This window comes from Agelaius phoeniceus, chromosome 5, assembly GCF_051311805.1.
Source record: "Agelaius phoeniceus isolate bAgePho1 chromosome 5, bAgePho1.hap1, whole genome shotgun sequence".
In the NCBI taxonomy this organism is placed as follows: Eukaryota; Metazoa; Chordata; class Aves; order Passeriformes; family Icteridae; genus Agelaius; species Agelaius phoeniceus.
This window is the reverse complement of record NC_135269.1, coordinates 36,398,916-36,424,679: the sequence shown is the minus strand read 5'-3', so window position 1 is coordinate 36,424,679 and position 25,764 is coordinate 36,398,916. Positions and strand designations below refer to the sequence as shown.

The window sequence follows — 25,764 nt, the reverse complement described above, 5'->3', positions numbered from 1 at the left end:
AAGCTATTGCTGAAAGCTGGGTTAAGCCTGCCTCACTGATGACAACATATTTGGATCTTACTGATTTCCCCCAGAGAAGCCTAATGGAAAGCCAATATAAGGCTTAGAAGAGGGAACTGGAAAGCCAGCAGAAGTTTTGAGCAAAAGCAGATAAAGGCAGGTAATTTTAGAAGCAAGCAAATGAAACAGCCAGAACATTTCTGAGGGTGAGAAGCAGGTTAAGGAGTAGTCTTGGTGGCACTTAAATACCAATACAGACAAGCTAGTGCTGCTGTAAATGATGGTCAGAACCTCCTGAGGAGTCAGTACAGAGTAACAGCAACTGGGTGCTAGAAACAAGATCCCAAACCTCAGTCTCCCTCCAAGAGAGAGGAAAGGTGTGCCTACAAAAAGCCTTTGGTGAGGCAGCAACACTGGGATTAGGAGTTAGTGGGTACCAAGAACGAAGAGGGACAACCCCAATGCAACTCCTCATCCCAAGGGTGGGAAGGCAGGGAAGAAGCCCAGTGTACCCTGAGGAGGGACAGCACCATGGCACCACCCCAGGCTGGGGTGGGAGAGGTGCTGGGGTGCTGCCAGCACTGTGCAAAGGCCTCAGCCACCAGAAGGCCTTGGAACTCTTGGGTCACAGGATACTGGGGCAGGCTAAGGGCAGACTTCTCCCCTTTGGGTTTATACAGCGGGCACTTCAGGGTAGGCTACTTACTCTGTACCAAACAACTACAATTTAGAGATGAACTGTGGTTTTGGTGTCTGGTTTTGCCTCTTTTTTTAATGCAAGAAAGTTACACTCCCTAATGTTTTAACAATATATTCATTAAAACCAAGCGAGTAATTTTTAGTAAAGAAGTATTAAAGTAAGTTGACTTATTTTGTATAACTGCTCATGGATCTTGATGTCCTCTAACTGGTTATGGTTCCAACAGTACAGGATACTTTCCTTTGGTATCACCCATTATGGTTTCAAAACCAATTTCCAGTAGTTAGTAATCTGTACAAGAGGAACATTAATTTCTGTTTGCTAGGTGACTTTATTTGGATTGTCTCTGTGTCTGGTGGAATTATGCTACTGCTCCAAGCCAATGGTCAAGTTAAAAATTCCATTAGATTAAAAAAAGCTGAAGTTTACTTCTTACAGAATATTCAAATGCCATGAACATTGTTTCAAAGACAACAACGAAAACTGATATGCAGTCACCCCTTACTAAATTTACACAGAGAAAAATATTTGCATTAACTTTTTAAATTAATAATTTCAGAAAACTGAAATGGCATCAGGACCAGGCAGACAAGGAAGACGATCAAGGTACAGTGCATCAGCTACCTCGGAGTGTAGGAAGAACATCAAAGACCACAGCAACAGGCTTTAGGGAGCATGTCAAGTGACTGGCCACAAACTACTGCAGAAGAGAATTTGCAGTCTGCCAGATGGACACACCATGGGCAGTGTGTTCAAGTGAGAAAATCTCCTGCAGTACTTATAGCTCTATATATGTTTTTTGCAATGCTGTCTTTCTGCACTAACTGCAAACAAGGCTCACTTTGCCTTGGACTTGAGGCTCTTTGTGGTAAATCTACTCTGGATCAGTCAATTGCTATTACACTTATGCAAGTTTGCCTCATGGTAATAAATCTCTAACTAGGACATTTTGATTGACTAGGTAAACAAGGCAGAAAAGGGTTTCAAACTTAAAGACCTTTCATCTAATAGAATCCAGGAATTCTCAACTGCAAATAGCCATACCAAAATGAACAAACGCCACTCCAGCTCTCAGCACATTTAGAATGGACAATATCAACTTTTCAGGTTCAAAATTTGACCTACCTTAAAAAAGTAAAAATCTGGTAGGGCATGTCCTCTAAATTCTAAATATCTAGTTAAAAAAACAAACAAATCCATTTCTCATTGCCAAGCAATAAAGAAATATAAGACTGATTTGTGATCTTCTGCAGAGAGGCCACCACTTTGCAATGTATGTATATATATCATAAAAAAGCACATTAACACCAAATGCTATAGCTTTGGAAAAGGATATGGAGTTTGTGTTCTGCAAATGTGAGATCACCATTAATCACTGAAAAGCTTGCCTAAGCAACAATTAAATAAAATTATTCAAAAGAAACTACAAGTGATTTGATCTAACTTTGGTAAATTTAGATAATGCTGATAAATGATCACAATCCAGAATAACCACAAGCATCAGAACTATACTGACTTCCTTAAGAAAAGGATGACAAATTTAACACAGCATATTCTACAGATGTGACAATACATCTATATCAATTTAAGATTTAGAAGATAGCTACTAATTGTGAGATTTTAAGATTGTAAGATATTTTAGAGGGTATAATTAATCAATTATAACAATGGTCCTAATATTGTACAGTACTTTCATCTAAAGCAAGACATTATTTTAGAAGGAAAATATGTTCACTTGTGCTGTGCTTCCACATCCCCTCTCCCATGTAAACACAAAAGAAGGACTAAAATAGTTTATCAGATTATAAACAAGGAGTAAGAGCAAGCATTAAAGATCCTTACAAGATACTGAAACAAACCTTTGCTCTGCAGACCACACCTGTGCTTTTCAACACAGGTAAGAGCTGCTCACAATATTATGCCATGTATGACAAGGCAAACAGACATCAGAACTGAATGAAAACATTTATCATCCTAACATCATAACAAAAAGGAACAGACTTGGCTAACAAGTTGCAATATGAGCTATTATTGCACAAGCAGGTAATCTGCTTTTTGACTCTTACAAGCAAATTGAACTAAGGTGACATTTTACTACATGAATATAGAGTTGGACACAAGAAATGTTTATAACAAAACTCTTTTATTTTGGCAAATCTCACCTTTATTTCTGAGATTTGAATGATGTAAAATATAATGTTAAACATGCATTCCTTTAATTTACGTGATTGCCAGTGATGCCATTAACCTTTTTAATGGCAACCCTTTGCACACCACACTTTTGAAGCTCTTAAAGTACACAGAGCAGCATAAATCAAATACTTTTTCTGATGAATGGGACTAGATGTTGAGGGCTTATATTCAGAATCAACACAAACCACCGAAGTTGAAACAAAAAACACAGTTCCACTTTTCAGTGAGGTTGTCTTGACTCATAGCTGAATAATGCTAGTCATCCCTTAAGAACCATGCATGCCACCACTAACCTTTGTAGCCCATATGGTCTGCTCCAAAGGATGAAAAAGTTTGAAACAAAAGCCATCTTTTTTAGAAGGCCTCTCGATGAGTTCACAAACATTCAGCAGCACTGTTCCTACCCACTGGTCATTTTTGGGAGTTTTGTAAAGAAGCAACACTCCTGGTTTCAGTACACACCACAGTTTGGTCCAGCTTTTCAAGGTACCACGAATCTAGAAGATAAATAGTTACACTTACAGCTCAGTGAAGCCAATACCAAAACCATCCCCCTTAACAAAATTAAAATTGAAATTTATTAGCTTTAGTTTCAAAGCAAAGTTAATTAGGTCTTTCAAAAGTTTACCCAGGTTTATTAAAGAATGTAAAGGTATGCTTGTTTTTCTGTCTTGATGAATACCCAGTTCTACAAATGGGCATGCACACATCCTGATATGGGAAGTATGACAATTCAACTGCACTACTGTTGGTAATATGAACTGCTGTCCTCAAGATAGCAGTACCAGCTAGGTCTTAAGAGAGGAAAGGAAAATTACCAGAAATACAGTGAAACCAGATATTCAAATATCTGACTGAATTATTTTTGCAATTGTTATATATGTAACAGAGCCACTTCAAAGTGTAAAAGTAGAAGGATGAAATGAGAATTGTAAGGCCAACTCATCCCAAACTGATGGCTATGCACACAAGAATAATGTGACTAGGGTGACTGCAGTAAGTGGGAGCTAAGTTCCTCTATTAGTCCCCTGGGATTTGAGCACAGAGACCTTGGGATGCAATTAGTGGCTGCTGTGCCTGTAGAAAAACATTAACAGCAAGTAAAAGATTGAGCCTTTTCTATTCTGGCCAGAAAGCAGCAAGCAACTAACTGCTCCATCTTCAACTCAGGTTTCACACTTGTATTCTGACCTTCAACCAGTCAGCCATAACAATAACTGAGGGGTCTGTGAGTGTGCTAAGTAATTCTTTTGTGGCTCTCTTCTTTTCTTCTCTGTAGTTTTTCTTTTGAACCTGTAAAAAATAATAAAAATGTTTTCAATGTCATGGCCATAAGCCAGTTATCAGCACAAAAACGTATCAGCCAATACATGCTGAGGAAAAACCTGTAAAATTCAATTTGCAATACAGATATAGAAAAACAGCTTTAAAACAGAGTATTGACTTCAAAGTCAACAATTACTTCAAGAGCAGCTATGATGCAGAGAATTTCAGTTTCTTCTGCAATTTTCTTTAGAAACTGAGAACTTTGAAGCTCCTCTTAGAATCAAAGGGGAAGAAAGCCCAACCAAACCAAATTCCAATATACAGGTACATTATCTGATCTGTGGTCTTTATCCACCAGTTATGTTCCCCCCTAGGAGAAATTTGCAGGAATGTACCACCCTCATTTAAAGCAGAGTAATTTTATGTTTCTCATGAAATGGTATCTACCAAACAGTGGAGTTTGATCTTGCTACAGTACAGAGGGAAGAAGATGGTAGAAATGCATTCAAATTGCTATTTTGATAATTCCATTTGTCATTTCATTGCATGTAGATGTCCTGAGGTCCCTGCCAATCTGAAATAATCTATCATCTGAGTAATTCTACAATATTGTGCCATTTTAAAGACAGCATTATAGTAGCTATTATTCAAGTAAAAAATACAGTAAAATTTGAAGAAACTCAACAGCACAGCTTCTCTCAATACTTAAATATTCCCTGTCTCATCATTATTTAGCATTTTTGTCTTCTCATTAGAGAATAAGGAAAAACTATGTGAATGCATTTATAGTCCTTGAAGAGGAAATTAATTTCTAGAGAGATTCACCTTGAGAGATTCTTTTTTTGTAAGCTTGCTTGAAGATTGAGAGATGTCCTTCTCAGAGCCATTGAAAAGCTTGGATTCAGACTGAAATTCACAACACACATAATAAATAAATGACAATGGCAGATCCAAGAATATATTACTTATGCTGGCACTTTAGCAAGTGCTTGAAGTGCAATTATGTTTGCAAGGTTTCCATTCCCTCTCACTTCTCTACTGCTTCCCCCCTTAAAAAAATCCAAACAAACCGATAAATCACTACTGGTAACATGAACTGTTCACCACCTATTAATGGAGTGACTTTTTGCAAGGGTTTTATGGGAAACAAGTCTGAGGTTCCTTTGGAAGCAGCTGACCCATACAGAACAAGTATTTAGCTCATGTAGACTGTTACTAGACAGAGCATGCTTGAATAGTTAGGCATTATTTTAGCAGAGAGAGAATGGTTTAGGAGAATCCAGGTGTTTTAACACAGGAGTCATTCCCAGGATTTATGAATCAGAATATAGAATCAGCTGTCTTCATCCACAACTTGACAGCTTCTCCAAACAGACTGCTATAGAGGCACTTACCCTGTGACTCATGAGGGAAAACACAGCCTCTTCAGTCTAGGATTCAGTGCTCTGTAAATCATCAGAGTACAACTGCCCACTAATGGCACTTGTTCTGCTCCTTGAACCCTAATTCCACGCTCTGATTACTTTGCAAGTCATCTTCCAGGAGCTCACGGTGGCATCAGGCAGGAAGGAGACCCAGGTTTGTTCGTGACCCCCGAGTCTCGTTCGTGCAGGACAAGGAGCTGCCTCAGCAGCACATGATTGCTCCCCCCGCCTCTCCCCCTTGTCTTGGAAGGTTCAAAGTTTGCACCTGGAGGTTTGCTGCCTGCTAAGCTGAAAGGGAACTCAAGCCACCAAATATTCACTTTGGGAACAGCACTCTTTAGGGGAAAAAAAAAAAAAAAGGGAAAAAGAAGAGTCTAAGAGGAGTCTGTGATAGAGTTTTCATGCCATTCCTATCAGGGGTCAGAGAACATTGAGTAGGTATGCATTAAATACAGACCTCAGATAAATTAGAGAGTTGTATTTCTTTGTGCCCTGAAACATAAGCTTGATGGACCCAAAACTACTGCGTTGTCAAAAAAAAAAAAAAAAAAAAACAAACCACCAAAACAATTTAATATTCTAAACTGAGTATTCAACTCAATTCAAATTCAAGGACATTTTATCAAAAGTGACCCTTAAGATGTTCCACATTTCAAATCTCAAACAACAGTGCACAGTCTATTCACTGAATTTGTATTTTGGAATACTATAAATTGACAGTCCAAAAATATGCAAGCTTTGAGTAAAACTTGCAGCTATAATAAAAACAGTGCACGTCAGCATTCTCTTAACTTACAGGCTGCTCAAACAAAAGAAGCAAAGCCTAAAGAGTCACAATCTGTACAGAACAATTTAACCTGGATTCTATTTTACATCTTTAATTCAGAACTAAAACTTTACAGGAGTCTGCTCAGGTACGTAAAAAAGATATGTGCAATAACTGGCAAAAAGTATTTTTAGCTCAAAATTATTTTAATGATAAGTAAATGTTCTTTAACTTTTGTATCTATCTTGGAAAAATACAGGAAACATCTTGTAATAAAGGTATGTTCTTGACTCAAAATTTAGCTTTAAGATGAGTGCACGACTTGAAATTAAATTCTCCTCTCTAGAATTTAAAGGAAATACAGTACTTTAAATGTAGTAACAGAAGAGGGGAAAAATGATTATCATTGTCACATAAGAAGAGTTAATGAACTCATTATGCAAGCTATAATGGAACAACTTAAACAAAACGTTCATAAATATTCTAGTTGCTCACCAACAGAAAGCGAAGGCAATCTAAAGGTCATGCATTGAAAAGCCTCAACCAATAAGTTTCCCTACTTAAAAAATGAATTTTCTCATTGTCTCAGTTTTAAAGCTCATTAATTTGACACTGAGTAAAGGTTTACATTTAGCTGTTCAATGTTATGAGACAGGTCAGTGATCTGTGTGTGTATTTTTAGGCCAGTAACCTTCTCACTATTATATCCACACAAAGTGGATGGGATAAAAAATTTAGAAGAAAACACTTTTAGAGAACCTGCTGTAACTCCCAGCAAGGTACATTCAGTAGCAGATTCCCGGCAAGTCTCATCACTGCTTTTCCATTCTCCCTTAGAAAGAAGGGCTGCTATTTCACTTCCAATAGTAAAATCAAGCCACACATGTAACAATTAAAAAAATAGGGTGAAGAAAAGCACGTATTAGCACAAGTAGGAATATTGGTATCATCTTTGACAGCAAGACACAAAAAATGTAATAGCAAAGAACCCAAAGGTTAAGATCCTGTTAAGACAACAGCTAAGAAAAAATAAGTATAAGGGAGAGGAAAAGGGAATTGGATAGTCAAAGGTATATGATTCTTGAGAGTCTGGAATAAATCCAAGTCAAAGAGATCTTATTAACTTGATTTCCAAGTCAAACTGATTTGGAGGTTTCTGGACCAATATAAATATTTTGATCACAAGAAAGCTGGATGGGGAAGTATGCTTCCTTGATATTCCTGACAAGTGAGGCTCTAGGATGCAGTAAAGCAAAAAGATTCCAAGTTTTGTGATTCCAAGTCACATGTAAGACACCAACAGTTTGAAATGCTTAGCTACACACCACAAAACTGCAGCATCCTCTGCAGACACCAAACTGCTTATCCCATTGCAATTTCAATGACACCATTTAAGCCTGGAAATGCTACTATAATCTTTAAGCCTCTTCATTTTCTTTCAGTATCTTTGTAATGTTTGTCTTTATGGCTCTGATATATCAAATACCATAGAAAAATTTGTGTCAAGACCTCGAGTGCAAACCCTATCTCCAAGGGGTGTGGCTGCCTGTGCCCAGGACAGAGTGCTGTGCGAACAGCTGTGTGCAAAAGCAGCAAAAAGCAAGAATTTCCCCCTTTTCCCTGAGAGCTAGCTGTCACCTTCCAGAGCAACCCAACAATCTGCTGCACCCCAACAATCTGTTTAAGTGCCTGTTACCATATTTGCCTCTTTAAAAAGACAGTAGATATCCTAGCAGAAAATAGAAAACCACGTGGCTGGGTAAGTTAGAGCCTTTAAACTCTTTGGCAAGGCAATATCCCACTCCAAGACACCCACAAGAAGACTTCATATTTAGTTTCCACTACTTTGAACCACAGATTTGGATGTGACGTCATCCTGGGAACTATATTAAGAGATTCCCTTTAATCTTTATCTATTGCTGAATCTGAAGAGTAATCTTCAAGATTATCTACAACAAAAGTTAAATACATTTGACCTTAATTAAAAATGTGTAGCTTCTTTACACACCAAAATTTTTAAGACAGGTTAGGAGGTTGTGTTCCTTACCTTGCTTTTTGACATAGAATATGCTGCATCGTCTTTTTGTGATGCATCGTCCTTCCCTTTGTCAGAACCTTAAAGAAAAAACAGCATTGTTGCAAATGATTTAAATTCATTAATAAAATTTATAGGAACCAGCTTTTGAAATAAATTTGCCAATGTGTTAAAAAAGTACAAGTAAATCAGATTTTCAAATAGTATATACATACCAATCTATCTCATCAGTTGAAAACATATCAGCTACTATCATATGCACTAATTTAATACTTGCCACTGTATTTGGATAATGCTGTACCTGATCCAATAACCTGATGAAATTTAAATAAAACATGCCAACTTTTGTCCTTTTATTATCTCATTCTACCCTACCTGCATACATGCAGGCACAGAGAAGAGTACTAAATCAAGCCTTTTTTTGTTTGCTCATTTCTGAACCTTTCTGTAGCTAGATAATTGTTAAATACCACCTACATGACAGCAAATCCGATTAAAATCACCAGTCAGGATTTTTTTGCAAGACAATGGGAAAAGTTCTTTACATTAGCCTTGAATTTGTACTTTCAACTTGGACACTCAGAAGCATAACTACAAGGCCTTTTATTAAAACAGTTGTCAAAATCCCATGTTTCTCTTCTGTGACAAACCCCACACTTCCCCAGTATCCAGAAAGCAGAGTAAGTTAGTGTCTGTGTGACAGTGGAAAACAAGGACACAACTGGTATGGGTGCTGCCACACAGCTGCTCTGTGCCACAGAACATATACTGAGAACCTGGCACCCTCTCACAGAAAAATTGCCTCCTGTGCTTACAAGACATCACACTCATTGATCAATTTAATTTGAAGAGAGTGGTGGCAGCATAAAGCTTTTATAAACAGGGAAAAAACAAATTGCACAATGCATTTATCTAAGTAAGTCAGCATGCCATCTTTTAGACACCCCCTGAAGAGGAGGCAGATGAGACCATGAATTCAGGCATGGATTTCAGAACAGCCCAGGCAGCTGAGAAGCCTGGCACAGGGGTGTCCAAGAGCTGTGCCTGTGAGAGGGCACTGCACCAGCAGGGACACCCTGCACCCATGGACATGGCACCAGACATGGCACCTGCAGGCACACTGCACCGTGGACACCACCAGTGCTCTGGAGCATCCCTCTGGGCATGGTCCTGACTTCGAAACAGAAACAGGTCTTCTGATCCCTGAAATGAGAACACTTACCAGAGAAACTCCTTGGTTTCACATTTTTCGGGGGAATGTGTGTATGTGAAGGGAAACTATGAGCTTTGAAAGAATTTTTAACTTTTTGTAGCAGTGTTGGGTAGCTTGTCCATAGTAGGAATTCTTTTTTTTTGTTATTATTATCTTCAGCCTTCCACAACTTATAATACCTAGAAACTCTAAGACAGAACTGATTCATTTGTCACAATTACACATCCCAGGAAGATTCATGGAGTTAAAGGGGCATTAGGCTGATCTCCAGGTTACATGAAAAATATTAAGATTCCTCTTGATTTTGGTCTGGTAATCAGTCTTTTGGGGATTTTTCTCCCTTTATATTTATTACTTTGTGCAGATATTCCTTTGTAAGACCAGATTTTAAAAATTATATACTGCAGTACAATATCCCATTTTACGTTCACAGAAAGGAAGCTCTACATGCCTTTACAAACAACTTTTTAACATCCTTACAGAAGCCCCACCTGGGCATAGTTCATTAAATCCTTCATTTTTAAATTCTTCCAACACACCTGCAATACACTTGTGCAGCTAATGAAAACTGTAACATAGGAGACCATTTGACAACAGGAAAGGAGTACCTTGACAGGTAGAAGATTTGTAGTACTAGGGAATTCACAAACAAACTAGACACCAGAAGCTACATTTTCTAGGTAATCCCAAATGCAAAAGCACATTTTCTACAGCACTAGTTATCAGGCATGAAACAAGGTTGTTTAAAGCCTCAGAGGCTACTCTTGCCTTGGTTTACTTAAAAGTTACTGGATTTGACACCACAGACACACAACAGAACCATAGCAGAGACTTTCTCCTCATCCAGTGCCTCAAAAAAAAAGAATCAAATCCTACTGAAAATGCAATACAGGCATTTTCTAATGACTTTCCCATTTCTGGGAAGTCAGAATATACAGAAACCTCAGTGAGGAAGAATCAGCAAGGAAGTGCTAAGTCAGGATTTTTCTTACAGAAGAGAAGCTGTAATTCCAAGCTTGCTTTCTGAAGCACAACAATTTTATGGACTTTTCACACTGCTATCCAGCAGACACACATTTTTTATTTTTACAAATAAACTTTGCATCAGTACCACCAAGAAGAAATGAAAAAGCTCAGTTGCATTTCCATGAATTGCACCACCTTGCTTTCAGTGTCTCGAGCTGCAGAGGTGTGCGTGCCAGCTGATTCATGAACTTACCCACCACACAGATGGTTCCCCTCCTCACCCACAGCACAGAAAAGGGCTCTCTCAGGGGTTAGCAAAGCCAAGTCAGGGTGCTGCACCTCCTGGAACACCTTGCACTGCCCCAGTCCTGGTCTGTGAGGAAACCCAGTCATCCAGCTTTGCATCCCCCACCATCCTACTGGTGACCTGCCTCTGTGTAGAGGGACAAGCTCATAACACAGACAGTTGTCTGGAGCAGAGACTGCCAGAGCAAAAGAGGCTAGAAGCAGGGTATAATAAAGTGTTTCAAGTTTTTCAATATTTATCAGCAGTGGTTTTGGGCCTAATATTTTAGACCTAATATTTATTCCCACCTTGTAACTCAATCAGCAGCTCCTTAACAAAATAACCTGAGCCCACATTCGACAATGTAGAAATTCATGTGTTGAAGACAGTCCCTTTCTGTAATTTCCTCTTTACTGAATCCTTTGAATTTATGTATCATTTTCTACATACAATCCTGAAAGCAATCTTTAGAGTTAGGAGCACCACTGCTGTGCTCTCTACAGCAGTTCTGAGCATCAGCGATTGCGTTCGAAGCAACACTACACCTTAACAGGCCTTCCCCCAGTGTGACCTTCCTTATCGTAGCAGCTCAGGTGCCATGGGCTCTGAAAGCTGATCCCAATGCCACTGCAGTCAGCCACAGTTCATGGTATGACCTCAGAAGCCAAGGCAAACTGTCCATTAGTGCATTCCTACTGTGAGCACTCACCATGCTCTTCCAAAACTTGCAGGTGAAAATGTACATTAAAACTCATTAGGAGCTTTCAGAGAGATTTAAGAGCCTGACAGAGGAACCACAACCCTTGCATACAAGATATCAATGAAACAAAATCAAACAGTGCTGCTTTAGAGATTGAGACAGATTATGTAGTCAAAAACAACAACAAAAAACACCACAAAAACCCTACAAAACAAAACAAAAAAAAATCTTCAAAACACTGTTGACAAAAACGAGGCTATATACACTGCAAAATTAAAGACTATTTAGGATTAAGACTGTGGCAGGGTACAGTTTCAAAAAAACCCAAACCTGTCCAGATAACAGATTTCAATTTTCAAGCATAACATATACTTTTTGAAGTTGCACACACAATCTGTCCCTTCAGTCAATTTTGAAGGAAGGGAAAAATCAAAACAACCACATAACTCTTACATCTCGAATATTGGCTTTGTGCCTCTCAATAAATGCCATCTGCAATTATGATACATGAGAAAAATACATCAGAAAATAAGCATGTTACTTTTTAATGTCAGATCTATTTTATTCATAAAAGAAATAATCACTATCCACTGGAGGCTCTTCTTCAAGCATGCAGAAAAAATAGCAGAAAAGCAATGCAATGCATGAAAAGATCATAAATAGCAATCCAAGCAACAGTGTTACTGACTTCCAAGTGAAAAGAAAGGAACAGCCTGATGTGATAACTGGTGTGCATGTGCAGTTTTGAAGAACAAATACTTCAGCTGGAAAATGCTTCTGGAAGAACCATGAGCTGTACTTAGTGGGGATTATCAATACTGGTGCTATATAATAAACACATCAGAAAAAAAGGAAAATCTTTTTAAAGAATTGAACACAGGGAACCATAGTCTTTTTAACTGACTGACTGTCAAAAGCTTATTGACAATTTAAGAGTACAATCCCATATTAACTAATTCAGATTCCTCCATGGACTTTGAAAGCAAAGTAATCAGAAAAGTAAGCAAAGTCCTTTTATGTATTTTCTAACAGTAGTTTTCTTTCGTAAACACCACAAAATAAAAATAACCAAAGACTGTCATCACTGTAACTATACATGAGTATATTTTAAACAGACAATCACTCTTTGCCTAAACCAGTCTGAAAAACTATGTTCATTAAGCATATTAGGAATATTGAAACTCTTCAGAGATATATGCAAAAGTCCAAAAGAGCAAGCATTTTTTAATTCTATGTACACACTTGAATTTTTTCATTAAAAACCACTTTCCATTTGTTCTGCATTTTAAGTACTCATTCACTGTCTCCTTATGAACAGTGATCAGCTTTAGCTGCAGAATTCTATACAGAAAGGAAGCAAATACAAAACGAGACTCCTTTTTTCCCACTAATTACCAGACTACACATACTTCTTTTAAAGGTAGGAAGCACCTGTCTAGTTGCCAACCCCATGCTTTCAAGCTTTGAGATCTTTTATTTTGCAAGCAGCTTGAATAAAACTCAGTGTTAGATTCTTGGTAGAAGGCTAATCATTTCCTGAAACAGAGTGAAAGGAAACATTCCAGGATAAAAATGTTCAATAAAACATGGTGTCTGCAACCTCCCCCATGGTCTGCACCCAACTCTGCTCTGGGGCTTCAGAACCACGGCTTACAAATTCAGTGAGCCATGCTGCAGGGAGGCAGGCAATAGAAAGTGAAAACTATTTCACTTTCCTTCCCCCCCCAACATCCTGGCCCCGTGGAACTACACAATAAAGTGCATCTCTGCGCATGCACAAGACAACTCACGCATCCAGAGCAATTCTGGAAAGAATGCACAGATTGTACTATGTCCCCCTTCAGGAATGGGTGACCTTGTAACACATTTTCAAGCACTGAGGCTTTCTGAAATAAACTGCTGAAATTCAGGTACCTACGTCAGAAGGTTATGAACAATGTGCACATTATGAACAATGACATGCAATGATCTACAAATTCATTGCAATATTCCAGTACTGATTTTCAGGAAACAACAAATCTGCACAAAAGGAGATTAAAGCCCTTTCAGAGGTTTTAAGTTTTCAAAATCTTACACTACAGAGTTTACCAAAGCTATGTTTTTAGCCCTCATTTTCTATCTTGTCATTTTATGTCAAATCGTTGATGACCAGCCTGCAGATTTTCCAGTAGTTACAGCTAAATATAAACCTTCTGCTGTACCTTACAATTTTAAAGCAGATCCACTGGTGGGGGAGGGGGGGGGAGCAGTGGAAACAGCAGTGGAAAGTACAAGAAAGGAAGGCATTTATAAACCACATCACAGAACCTCAGTCCTAAAAGCCCAAACAACCAAAACAAACATTCCAGTCAGTCTCAAACACACCAATCTATTTTGAAGTGATATTTGTGGCAGTGTGAAAGCAAACTTACTCATTTCCCTGTCTGCAAATCCTGCCACTACAAAGAGCTGTTATCAAACTGCATACAAGCAATACTCTTTCTGATTTCTACCCACATCTCAGTACATTACTTTCATTCAAGCATGAAAATTTGAGGCAGAAATTAGATTCGCTTCTGTACATTTTAAGAAACGCAAGACCAAAACAAACCTGGTAAAGCAGGAGCGAGCTCGTTATATCCACCAAATGAAGCGTTCCGGATGAGCTTTCGGCCATCAGCTCTTGGAGAAAACACAGATGAAATCCCAGCACATGAAGAAAACCTACGTCGCACTGGACCTTCTTCCTTCATGAGTTAAGGTGTTTGTGTAAGGATTATGTTCTCTGTGAAAGCTGGTTAGCATAAGCTGCTTGGAGCAAGAGTGTTGCAGTAGCAGCCTTTTACCTCACATTCTGATGAGTAAGATACAAAAGAGGAAAAAAAAGAAACAAACGAAGGGCGCACATGAAAAATGCAGTGAAGAGACAGAGGCTGCCAAATCAGCAGCAAGCCAAGCAACACTATACTCCTCTCATCAAAGCTCTTACGATGCTTAAAGTGGAATGCCTTTGCTTCAGCTCCTTTTTCCTGGGAAACACACCACATCTTATTTTTTACCTCTCAGTTTTAGTCCTACTCATTTCTAAGTACACAAAAATGGTATCTAAGTTTTAAGGAATCCTTAAATTGAGTTCCTGTTAGTCTTTCATGTCCCAAATTTATACTGCACAAAGGACAACTCATGAGCTTTGTGGCTTCCCTGTTTGATATTGTGGTACACTATGGGAATGAGAAAAGGGAGTCAATCATTGCATTACACAGCCAAGTTGAACTTTCCTGTTCAGGCACTCACCTAACTAGTTTTTGTCAACTGACTGCCATAGCCTCTACATCTTCATTTCTCTATTTTTCTTTAAAAGGTGATGCAATTGCTTTTTCTTCTTGAAACTCTCCCATATTTTTAAAAACAAACCAGCCTGACTCACAGAAGAGCTGTCCTAAATAATCTCCACAAAAAAGGCTTTTTATTATTAATGCCCCAAATATTTTATTCAATGAATAAAACACTTAAATGGGCCAGCTTAAATTTTAAACACAAAAAGGATTCCAGTAAACTGTGATTCAAGACTAGAAATGTGCTGATCCAAACTTCTGCTGGGAGCTACTGTAATGAAGTCAAATAGTCTCTCCCTAACCACCTTCACTCACTGTTACATCAGCAGCCTCTTTGCTGCAAGGACTAGTGTGCACAGCCATCCTCTTGCAAATGTGGAACTTCCTTCCCATTTGGTGTTTCTCTGCTGGTCCCATTTTCCCCATCAAACTTTACTTCTGACAAAACAGGTTTTGAAACCTTCTCTACTAAAAACCAGGACAATAGGACACCAAGAACTGCCTTGAAAATAAGAACTTGAATTCTTACCTTATTCCATCCTCTCCTTTTCTTACAATGTGAATCACATGCCATAAATTAAACCAATAGCAGCATGAACACGATTAACCCTCAAATAATACTACTTACTCTATGGCCTTATACAAAGAAGTGTAGTTAACTTCCCCCTTAACTACCTTAAGTTAAGGTAGTTAACTTACCTTAACTTGGGAAGTTAAGGTAAAAAGATGTATCAGTCAAGGTAAAAAGATGTATCAGAAAAAGCAAAGATGAGGCACAGATAGCCATCAACAGAAACCACTATATGCTATATGAAAAACACAATTAACTTAAGCACAAGGCATAGGAAAAACTGGGTAAGCATCTTGTATTCAGGCCTGTCTCCATTTATCCAATCCTGTGTCTCACACTTTCTTCAGCTGAAACAGTCCTTGTTTCAAGATGTCCCAGAAGGAACAGAAAAAGCAGCTAAAGAAACTAAAGGGGTGGAGTGGCAGGGCAATGAGGAAATTCAAGGAGGGAGAATACTAGCTTTTTTTCTATTTGGTTTTGTTTTGGTTTTGTTTTAATAAACACAGCTCCATATCACCTCTCCAAATCTGTCCTAACTACAAAACAGCAAATACCTTGGTTCAAATCTATTCATAATATGCATTTTCTTTTTTTTCCAACTGAAATCAAGAGAAAGCCGCAGTAGAACTCCTCTTACACACAGGAGGAACTGTATCCTCTCATTACAGACCTACCTTGCCCAGTTAATGGGGCTGTTATCTCCTCTTTCAGAGTCGGGGCTGTGACCCTGCCCAGAGCACTCTGCTGACACCGGTATCCAGCCGTGTCCATGTCTCTCTCGTTCTGGAATGGCTGGGTCACACAGACTGCAAGGGGGGAGGCTCCTCCATCAGACACCTGCCTCCAGCCCTGGGCCCTACCTGCCAGCCCACCAGCTTGTTTCACAGCTCAGTCTTCTCTGCCACTTTCTGTTCACGTTCTTAAGGAGCAGCTGCGTTTGCAGGGGTTTCAGGAAACAATATAATCATGAAGGCCTTTCCCTTCTCTCCATGCCCTCTCAAGTCCCTTGACACTGCTCATGTAGTCAAACTGTAAACAGGAACAGATTAAAATACCTCTTTCTCCTTCCTATGCCCTTTTCTCCATTTAGAACTGAAACTGAACTCTTTGGGTAGATAAAATTAAGAATTTCAATATAGATAATGTTACATTTCCCCTCTCTGAGGCTCTCTCCAGTCAAAGAAGCTGTTATCCAGGTATTCTAAGCACCTTCTGCTTTAACTCAACAGCAACACAGGAGAGGCAGGCTCTGAGTCTTTTATCAAAATAGGACTCTGTCTCACCACTACAACAGAGGAGAAAAAGAAAAAATCTAATTTAAGCTTCTTCTTTCATCGCCTCACCCCTCCCCCCCACAAAGACCAAAACATCCCATAAATGCTTTTTCTTCCTCTCTCCTTCCTGAAAATAAACTCGGACAGAATAGGTCCATCTACTGATGAAATCAAACTTTGTGATCTTAGACTAATGTCCCAGGCAGCTTTCTGTCCTTTTGATATTAGTTTTGAGTGTGTTAAGAATTGATATGCTTTGAAAATGCACTCTCATACACAGCTTAGAAATTTGCACAGTTTCAGATACTCACAAATAGAACTACAACCAAGTCCAACTGCATAAGTCAGACATGCTAGAAAAGCCTGCATAAACAGGGAGGTATCTGCACTTTAGCTTAAAGGCATCAGGTGCATGAATATATATGAGCTTTTTCATAACAGAAGTTTCAGGCTCCATAGGATACACTAGACTAAGTATGCCACTGAAATAGACAAAAAGTTTCCCGGTTTTTCTGTTTTATAAAACACCTGTATCAGTAAGAACACAAAAACCCCTACATGACTGAAATATTTAGTTCATGTATCTTGGGGCAGGAGGGCAGGGGGGGAGCACAAGAATCCATTCTCAGCCAATCTCTTTAGAGGAGCAAAACTTATTTAATGCATATATATTTTTCTAAAGGACAGAATGCATTTCTCCCATTATATATTGAATCAGGACTTCTTCAACAGTAAATAGTAAATGCTGGCTGAAAAACCAATCCTAATCCTGTGCTTAAGACATTCTTCCAGGATATTGCCTGGAGCAAAATGTAAAATCTCGTTCTACAAAGTCAAATAGAAGATATGTGGAGTTCTGACAACTTGTGAAGACTTTTGACAATGTATGGTTTTAGTTTTGAAACATTTCTCCAATTGAAAAATATTTACAGCTGAAAAAAACCACAGTCTTAAGAAAAAAGTCCTCTCTAAATTGTAAAGGCAAGAATTCAATGAAATTGAACTCAAATCAAATCTATCTGGACTACCCAAATAAGGAATTTTCACTATAATAATCCTTTTTATAGAGATTTTAGAAGTTTAGAATAACTAACACATTCTAAAAACTAATACTGATGCAGTAATACAGTAAGTGGTAAAACTATGAATAGTGATGGAAAGTAAACAAAAAATCCTTTTCCCCTTACAGGTACCCAGGGAAAAGCTAAAATCTTCTTAAAACCAAACTCTGTGAAAGCTAGAGAGAAAAGAAAGAGGAAGGAAAACTTGGTGTAGTAGAGGAAGGCAGAAGCTTTTCAGACTTGCCCTGCAATTTTGACAGTAATTTGCCCTGACATTTCAACATTACTACCTTTTCCAGTAGAATTCTCCCCCCAGTCCATGAAAAGGTCATAAATAATTCTCTACATGCAGTAGAGAATTATTTTGCGGCATGCAGAAAACAGAAAAAGAAAACGGGTAGACAATCATACCTATGAAGGTTTTATCTAACAATTGCTTTTCACATGTGGATTTGAAGTAAAAGCAGTTTTTTTCCTATTTAATAAAAAGGGTATTAAAGATATACTTGCCTTCTGCACTGATATTTGATTCAGAAAAAAATTATACTTAAACCATGAGGCTACAAGTTGGAGAGTAGTTGAGAGAGGCAAATTTCTTTCACCAAATATTCTTCTGTTCTCTGGTATTTCCAAGTCCAGTGCAGTTTAGCTGAGGAGTAATTCCAGAGGCAAGCCTGAGAGTGGTGACCAATGACCACCAAGACTCCCCAGCACTGCTGCCAACTGTACTTGGCTGCACCTCCTCACTTGCTAACAGCCTGCTCAGCTCCTCCCACACGGAGTAAATAGCTTTGCTCACTGCTCAGGTTTCAACATTGTCCTCTCAGCCCTTACGAAATTCTCAAAGTCACGACTCAGGTTCAAGTAGGCCAGTCCTGCGGAGACTGTCATGAAGAAAGAGAACTTTCTTGAGATGTTTCACATCAATCACTGCTGTGCCTTTTAAACCCAGTACCACACTTGCATAAAGCTATAACCCACACAGAAAGCAGAATATGCAATTTACCCAAGCCACAAATACTGGGTGGAGTAGCATTTCAGAAATGGCAAGTCTAATAAACACAATGACTTGCAGAGAGGAATGCGCCAGAGTACGCATGGCAGTAAGAAAGCAGGAGGTCAAGGTGATGTAACCACATGCAGCAGAACTTAAAGCATTTTACAAGAAATTCAGTTTTATAACACAGACTAAGATCAGATTATTTAGGGCTCAAGCTCCTTCCTCCTACTGTGACCAGAGCCTCACTCACATCCCATTTAAGACAAGCATCACTAAAGCTACTCCAAATAGGTTACACAGTTTTGTGGAACTGAGGTTTCACTTCCACACTGTTGAAAAACTGAAAAGTGACCACCTGTGTCCCTAGGCTCAGGACCCTGCAGCAGGACTAACAGGCATTAATCCAGTACCACCCAAAGAACAACCAGTGCCCATGGCTTCCACACACTGCTGATTACAAATACTTCCTCATCATCAAAAGCAATGCAAGACAAATTAAAATGCCTCCTAATAATACAAGAAAGACTAAGAGTCTTCAAGCATGAGGGTTTGCAAGGTTTTAGAAAGAATTCTTATGTGGCAGGAGAAAGCAAAAGTCTTAACATTTTTCTAAGACATTAAATGCATTTACTCTGCAGAGAAGGTGCCTTACTTCAGAAGCAAAACTTACTGTTAATACTGAAGTATCAAAAAAAAGGTTTTTGGAGAGCCTCAAGTAGAACTTGAACAGTTCTTCTTTAGCCGTGAGACAATGAGACAGAGTGATGGGACTATGAAGTGAAGTAACAAAGGATGACATGCTTAGCAATAAATTGGTTCTTATTGTATCAAGATAGTGAGTTATTTAGCCATTCTTCAGCTTCTTTATTCAAAGAACAGACACAGTGAAGGGAAAGAGGAGACTGCATGAAGTTAATGAAGTTACTCCATGACTAAGTCTGCCTACATGTAGAAAGTAAACACATAGGAAAGGTAAGAAGAAAAACAGAAATCACTATTGAATATAAAATATAGCCCAACTATCCAGGAAACAGCTTGGTGTGGAACCAGATTCATTGGCAAAATTTTGCCATTTGCAAGGCAAATACTCTTATCAAAAAGAATTACTAACACACTGAAAGCACTAGTTGAAAAAAAATACCAGCCCAAACTGGCATTTTAGCAGTGATCAACTCCCAGTGGAGTTCCAGCCTCACCTGTGCTCAATGCATCCATCTGCTGTAATTATGGGCAGTGGGATTTCTCTCCCCAGCTCCAAGGCAGTTCCCCACTGCTGTGGCTTCAGCCTCATGCATCCATATGAAAGAACCCTTGGCAGAAATGTGCCCAGAGCACCACAGCCAAGTGACTGTTTTAGGTAGAGGTGCTAACACTTCGAAAAGGCTTCCAGTTCACTGTCACAGGGCTGCATCTTTCCTTCTACTGGTCCACAGTAATTTGTCTTCCACTGACAGCTGGTTAAGAGGAGATGCTTTGCTGTATCTCCAGGGCTTCTTGACCACCAGGAACCCAGAACAGAGATGACCAGTCAGGAGCTCCAAGACCTTTGTTACTGCCCAGTGAAACAAACTGTTCCTGCTGTCAACTGAGCTGAACAACTGAAACAAATGGTTTTTTAAAGCTGCAAGTTGCACAGGTCAACAACAAATCAGCTTTAACTTGTTAGTTGCCTTGGGTACACGGTCAGTAATATCTGAGTTGGATATTTTCTGGGTCATTAAGGCTCCAAAGGCATTTCATCCCTTCAACAGCTAGTAACTGTTCTTTAGGACCTACTTCTTGAAAATGCCTGTTCTTTGCTTTCCACCTTCTGTCACATACAAAAATAGTTTTCTCCAAAAATGCAGCACCCTGTGGATTAAAATCCTAGCACTGGAATATCCTTTAAATGTTTCCTCTGGAGCTGTTTAAAGGACAAGTTCAGCACAGCCAAAAATGCCCTCACTCTTCCCCAAAATCACCTTCACTTCCTTCCAGTTCATGGTGATCATCATCATCACCACTAGCAGGTAACATTTTGTTTCTACTGTCAACCCTCCTCCCTGCACCTAAACCACCTCTGTTTCTCAGTCATGTAACACAATATATTTTTAATTGCATTGCAAATTGAATTAACAACTACTTAATTAACTACTACTGCTCTGCTGGAAAAGAAAGGCAGATCCTGTTTCTTATCTCCTGTCAGGCTCCTTCTGGGGACACACATCCCACCTCATATGCATCTTACTGATGTTTTAAATAAAGACAGGAAAAATACAGAAAAGTCTGACATTGTCAAGCATTCTATTACTAGATTTCTCTATTTACCACAAATATTGCTATTTAAGCATCTGTGACGTCTTCATAAAAAGTTTGAAATATGTTTTAAGAAAGTATTGGTAAGTTAAAAACATTATTAATCATTTATAAGGAGACTGCTGACTTTTTAAATAGTTTTTATGTGATTGCTATTTCTGCATTAATTCATTTTATCAAAGAAATAAATCAGTATGCTTGAGTTAATAAGATTTACAAGAATTCAATTTACCAGGGATAATTTGACATAAACAGATGACATCAGCAAGCAGAGTTCTGCTCTACAACTTTTGAAAATGCAGTTTTGTACTTGGTATTTTTAAAGTTAATTTTTCAACTGCAATAAAATAATTTTGTCAATTATTCCTTATGGTCACATGCTAGGTTAAAAAAGAACATGCCAAAAGTAAGTTCAATAAAAGTTTACTTGTTTGATCATTAATAGTTAATAACATTTTTAACCACTGAATGCAAACACAGAATATGAGCTAAATTAGCACCACACTGTGTGTCAGCTGCTAGAACTGAGAGATGATTTAGCAGTACAACATCTATATGACTATACTTAAAAAAATACAGTCTTGGTGAGATGGAAGGGCCATGTTGCCCACTGGGGCCTAAAGACACACTATCCCACAAATATAAGCAAAGCTTCACAGATAAAGTAACTTCCTAAGATCATCAAAGTTTCCCTCAAAAAGCTACTGGATTATTTAGGTCCTACTCCAAGTCTGATAAGTCTAAATAAAATATTGAGCAAAAAAACATAGTATAACTATTAGTCTGTTCAAGACACATTAGTTGTAGCATTATGATCAGGACTAGTCTATTCTGACGCTCCAGTTAACTACTTGATGGACAAGGCAGGAATAAATAAAATACACAAAAATTAAAATTAAAACCCCATCTCAGGATCAATGCTATATATGGCCAAGTTAGTGTTTGGCCACTAAAATTCTAAACTTTCTACATATGTTAAAATCATACTGGAAAAATCTCCACCATCCCTTATTTTAACACATTTCCATCAAACAACCTTGCTAAAGCTTCCTATGGAAGTGAGTGTGACCTCCACACCTACACATGCAAGTCTGTAGCCTCACAGGTAAGCTACTTCAGCCTCAGAATAAAAAACAGTGTAACTTCAAGGATCTTGAAAATATTTTGTAAACCAGTGCAAAGAGTACATAGAGCAGTGACATTTTAAATAGACTTTTGCTGAGCAACCACTAGACAATGCTACCAGATCAAATTGCACTCTACATTTATAAAATAAATCTGTATTGGACTCCAAGAAGAAGACCCCCATCTGTGTCTCAGACAATATACTCTGCTCAATCTCACAAGAGCGACAGGAGTGAGGGAGGAGGAAGACATGTCTTAAACTAAGAAACCAAGTACAGGAAAATAGCAGCTTTCTGAAATCCAGAGCTGTTGGCAGAAATGAAAACCAAATACTTATACACAGCAGCACCGAAAATTAAAAAATACATACCACTTACAACTTTACATTGACATATTACATGGTTCTTTTTGTTCCAAATAAGAGGTAACTCAAACTGATGTTAAATGTTCACCTCCCTTCCCTTGCATTAAGACTCATGTAGTTTTAACCATATTTGTAATTCTTGTCATTAGGATCTTACTTAAAACACAAGCAGATGACACAAATTAAGCTTGCTACAGTAGATTTTCCAAACAACAGTCACTGAGCATGTCTATCCCTAGACAGCTGCTGGACAGCCACTGTGGTGGCTTCCACATTAACACCAAAGTTAGTGCTGGTTGTTCCAGAGACTGCCCCATCACAGGCTTTGTTTCATTCTGACTCACCTGGTTTTGAGCTACAAGTTCTATGCCTAAGTGGCCTTGCAACACAGGTGCTTTTTATTCAGGCAGAAGCAACCTAGGTAAAAGTGGTCAAATAGCATTGCACAACATCCAACTGCCCAGCAGCAAAAGATAAGGTAACTGTGACACTTACCTGTGTCACAGTTCTCCCTTAGATATATTTAATCAGTTCTTTGTAGATGGTATAATACATTTTCTGTTTTGATTCTCTGTTATTCTGTGCCTCGCATGATACTGAATTGTTTATTTACATTACTCATCTCCTAAGGATGACTTCAGTTGTCAATGACTAAAAGTATTTCCATTTAGTTCCTTGTAAATGCCTTCAAATTCTGTATCTAAACATTCCCTATGTCATTATACCATCCCACAGGCAGATTGTAAAGACCTTGGTTAACTGGATTTCAGTTACAACAGCCTCACTCCATCATATTAAGCTCTGTTCTACTTCATATTTTTCAGGCTTCCACTACATCTCTTTTTCTCCAATGTAATAAGCTCAGATTTTTGCCAGCACTGTAATTTTCCCATAGGAATAACTGCCATTGAATATTCACCTGATCTTTAAATGCTGGTCAACCCACGCAAAAAAAATCAGCTCCCAAGCTGTAGATAGGCTGCAAGACAGTAATTGTGGGTTGCTGAAACCTAGCCCACATGGTACCATTTCTCTACTAAAATTGAATGCAAGCCAAATCTCTTGTCTCATGAAAGTACAGCCTTATATCTAGTAGTGCTCCTGGAAAACTAAGTCAGTAATGATTGATGCTAAAAAAGGCACAAATACATTTAACTGGCTTAAATTCACTTATATAAGCCCTGAAATATTCAGAAGAAAAAAAAGATCTGGAGAGAAAACTTTACTATCTGCAAGGAGCTTGATGTAGGACAATCAAGTACTTTTCAAGCCCATTTTAATCATTTTCCTATGAATGAAAATCCTGAAGAAACACTACAGTTTGACTTTATAACTTAGTGGGAACATCAATATTAAAAGGAAGAGTTTATTAGAATATTCAAATACACTTACATAACACCAGCATCTATCTAGTAAAGGATACAACACAATATAGAGAGAAAATAACCACAAGTTCTTTCAACATAATAAAAATTACAAACAAGTTTTATTGATATTATACAGAAAATATTTCCAGACTAAACTAGACATAAGCCAGAGGACACCAAGTGCTGTTCCAGTGTGATAACACCAGGAATTAGAAAATATATCTGAGCTAGCTCTATGTAGTACCAAAAATACTACCATAATAACTTTAAAATACACTAAAATACTACCAGATTCAGCCCAGTAACAACTGTCTTTGTTTCAAAGTTTTTTTTCTTGTCTCATAGAACTGAACAGGAAAACAGGAATATGATTCAAAGTTAAGACCTAAGACACTGCCTTTATTACTCTGAAACACCAGTATCATTATTCTGACAAAGCAAGCTATGGTAGTTAGGGAGACTCATACCAAAACAGGTAAAAATATAAAACCATGTCAGGAACACTACTCATGAAAAAAACTAAAGGAAGCATGGATGACTATCATGGCTGCCAACAGTAAAAGGGAAGAGAACATTAATTTTAAAAGCCTAAAGTTTTCACTAAGAACTTCACGCACCGCAGGAAAGATGTCCAATGATTTCCTGAGCAACAAATGAAGTAGTTTCAAATGCAAATAAGCACAAGGAGACCAACTATTGCTTGGGGTTTTTTTGTTTCTTGAATAGTCTATCAGCATGTCAGGTCTACTGAATTTCACTTTCCATCCAGTCAGTTCTCATGGATGTACAGAGTTTGTTTTCAACAGGTTTAGCAAGGCAGAGGAACTTCTTGAAAGCTGGCAAAAAATAGTGTTGAGACTTTTCTTTTTTTTTTTTTTTTCTTTTTCTAAAGATAAGGATCTTTCATTAGAAGTAATTTAATTACTTCTTTGTTATTGAAGTAATTTGAAGTATCTTTCCCCAAAAGTTCCACTTATGGTACATCATAACACTGCTGCATAAAGACACAGCTTGAATACTGAGAAAAGAACATTACTGTGGGTTTTACAGGACTACACAAATAATCATTCAACATCATGTGAACTGCTCTCTCATCAAACAAATCATAGCATGCCTTAATAAACTAGTGCATCACATAATGCATTTTTTCCTGTTTCAGATTAACACAAAGATACAAATAATTACAGAAATTTTCAATATGCTTTCTTCCTTACCTCTTTATTGTAAAAGGCAGTGATTTTTAACCAATATTTGGAACATATAATTAATGTTAGAATTTAAGTAATTCTGCAAAAAATAACGTTGTCTTACCATGACTATGGGCACTTCCTGGACTGAGACACGGTTGAAGTAACTCTTTGGTTGGAGTAAAATAGCCTTCTTTCCCCTGGTGCTGGTTCATTTTTCCTGGAGTTATAGGCTGGTCATCACTGTTTGTTACCACTGCTGAAATATAAAATGGATGCTCATTCAAAGATGTTATGTGCTTGTGCATAGATTTCTATTAAGAACTTCACTGCTGTTTATGAAACTGGTATTCAACTGCTCTGTTGCAAAACATTTCATTCTAAAAACTGAGGTTTTCAAACCAGATATTTGCTTTGGAGAGGATGGCAGAAAGAAGCCAGTAAGACTGGTCTAAGACATGAGGCAAAAGATGAAAACAAAAATTAGCATGAGGTTGGAAAGGCTGATACTCAATAGAGATACAGCACTGAGCTTTTGCTTATCTTCTGAAATACTTCTTTTCTTTGCCACTTTGAGATAGCTTTTGGTTTAACTAGCCTCAACTCAGCCAACCCATGAAACAACTTGCCAGATCAAGCTGTACCAACATCCCAGAA

At 38.2% G+C, this 25,764-nt stretch overlaps 1 protein-coding gene across 8 annotated transcripts in view; it reads right to left on the bottom strand.

Annotated features, from left to right (window-relative positions):
* OSBPL8 (oxysterol binding protein like 8) overlaps positions 1-25,764 on the bottom strand; it is an 85,572-nt gene that overhangs the window by 20,500 nt on the left and 39,308 nt on the right. For 4 of the 8 annotated variants that reach the window (XM_054631308.2, XM_077178815.1, XM_077178814.1 and 1 more), the window contains 5 exons: positions 25,232-25,366; positions 8,397-8,464; positions 4,985-5,065; positions 4,085-4,186; positions 3,187-3,390 (listed from right to left, as the gene is read on the bottom strand). In XM_054631308.2, coding sequence (XP_054487283.2) covers positions 3,187-3,390; positions 4,085-4,186; positions 4,985-5,065; positions 8,397-8,464; positions 25,232-25,366 — 590 coding nt within the window. Of the gene's footprint in view, positions 1-3,186; positions 3,391-4,084; positions 4,187-4,984; positions 5,066-8,396; positions 8,465-14,139; positions 14,383-25,231; positions 25,367-25,764 lie in introns of all 8 variants that reach the window. The other 4 variants (XM_077178812.1, XM_077178816.1, XM_054631311.2 and 1 more) reach the window with 3 other exon arrangements.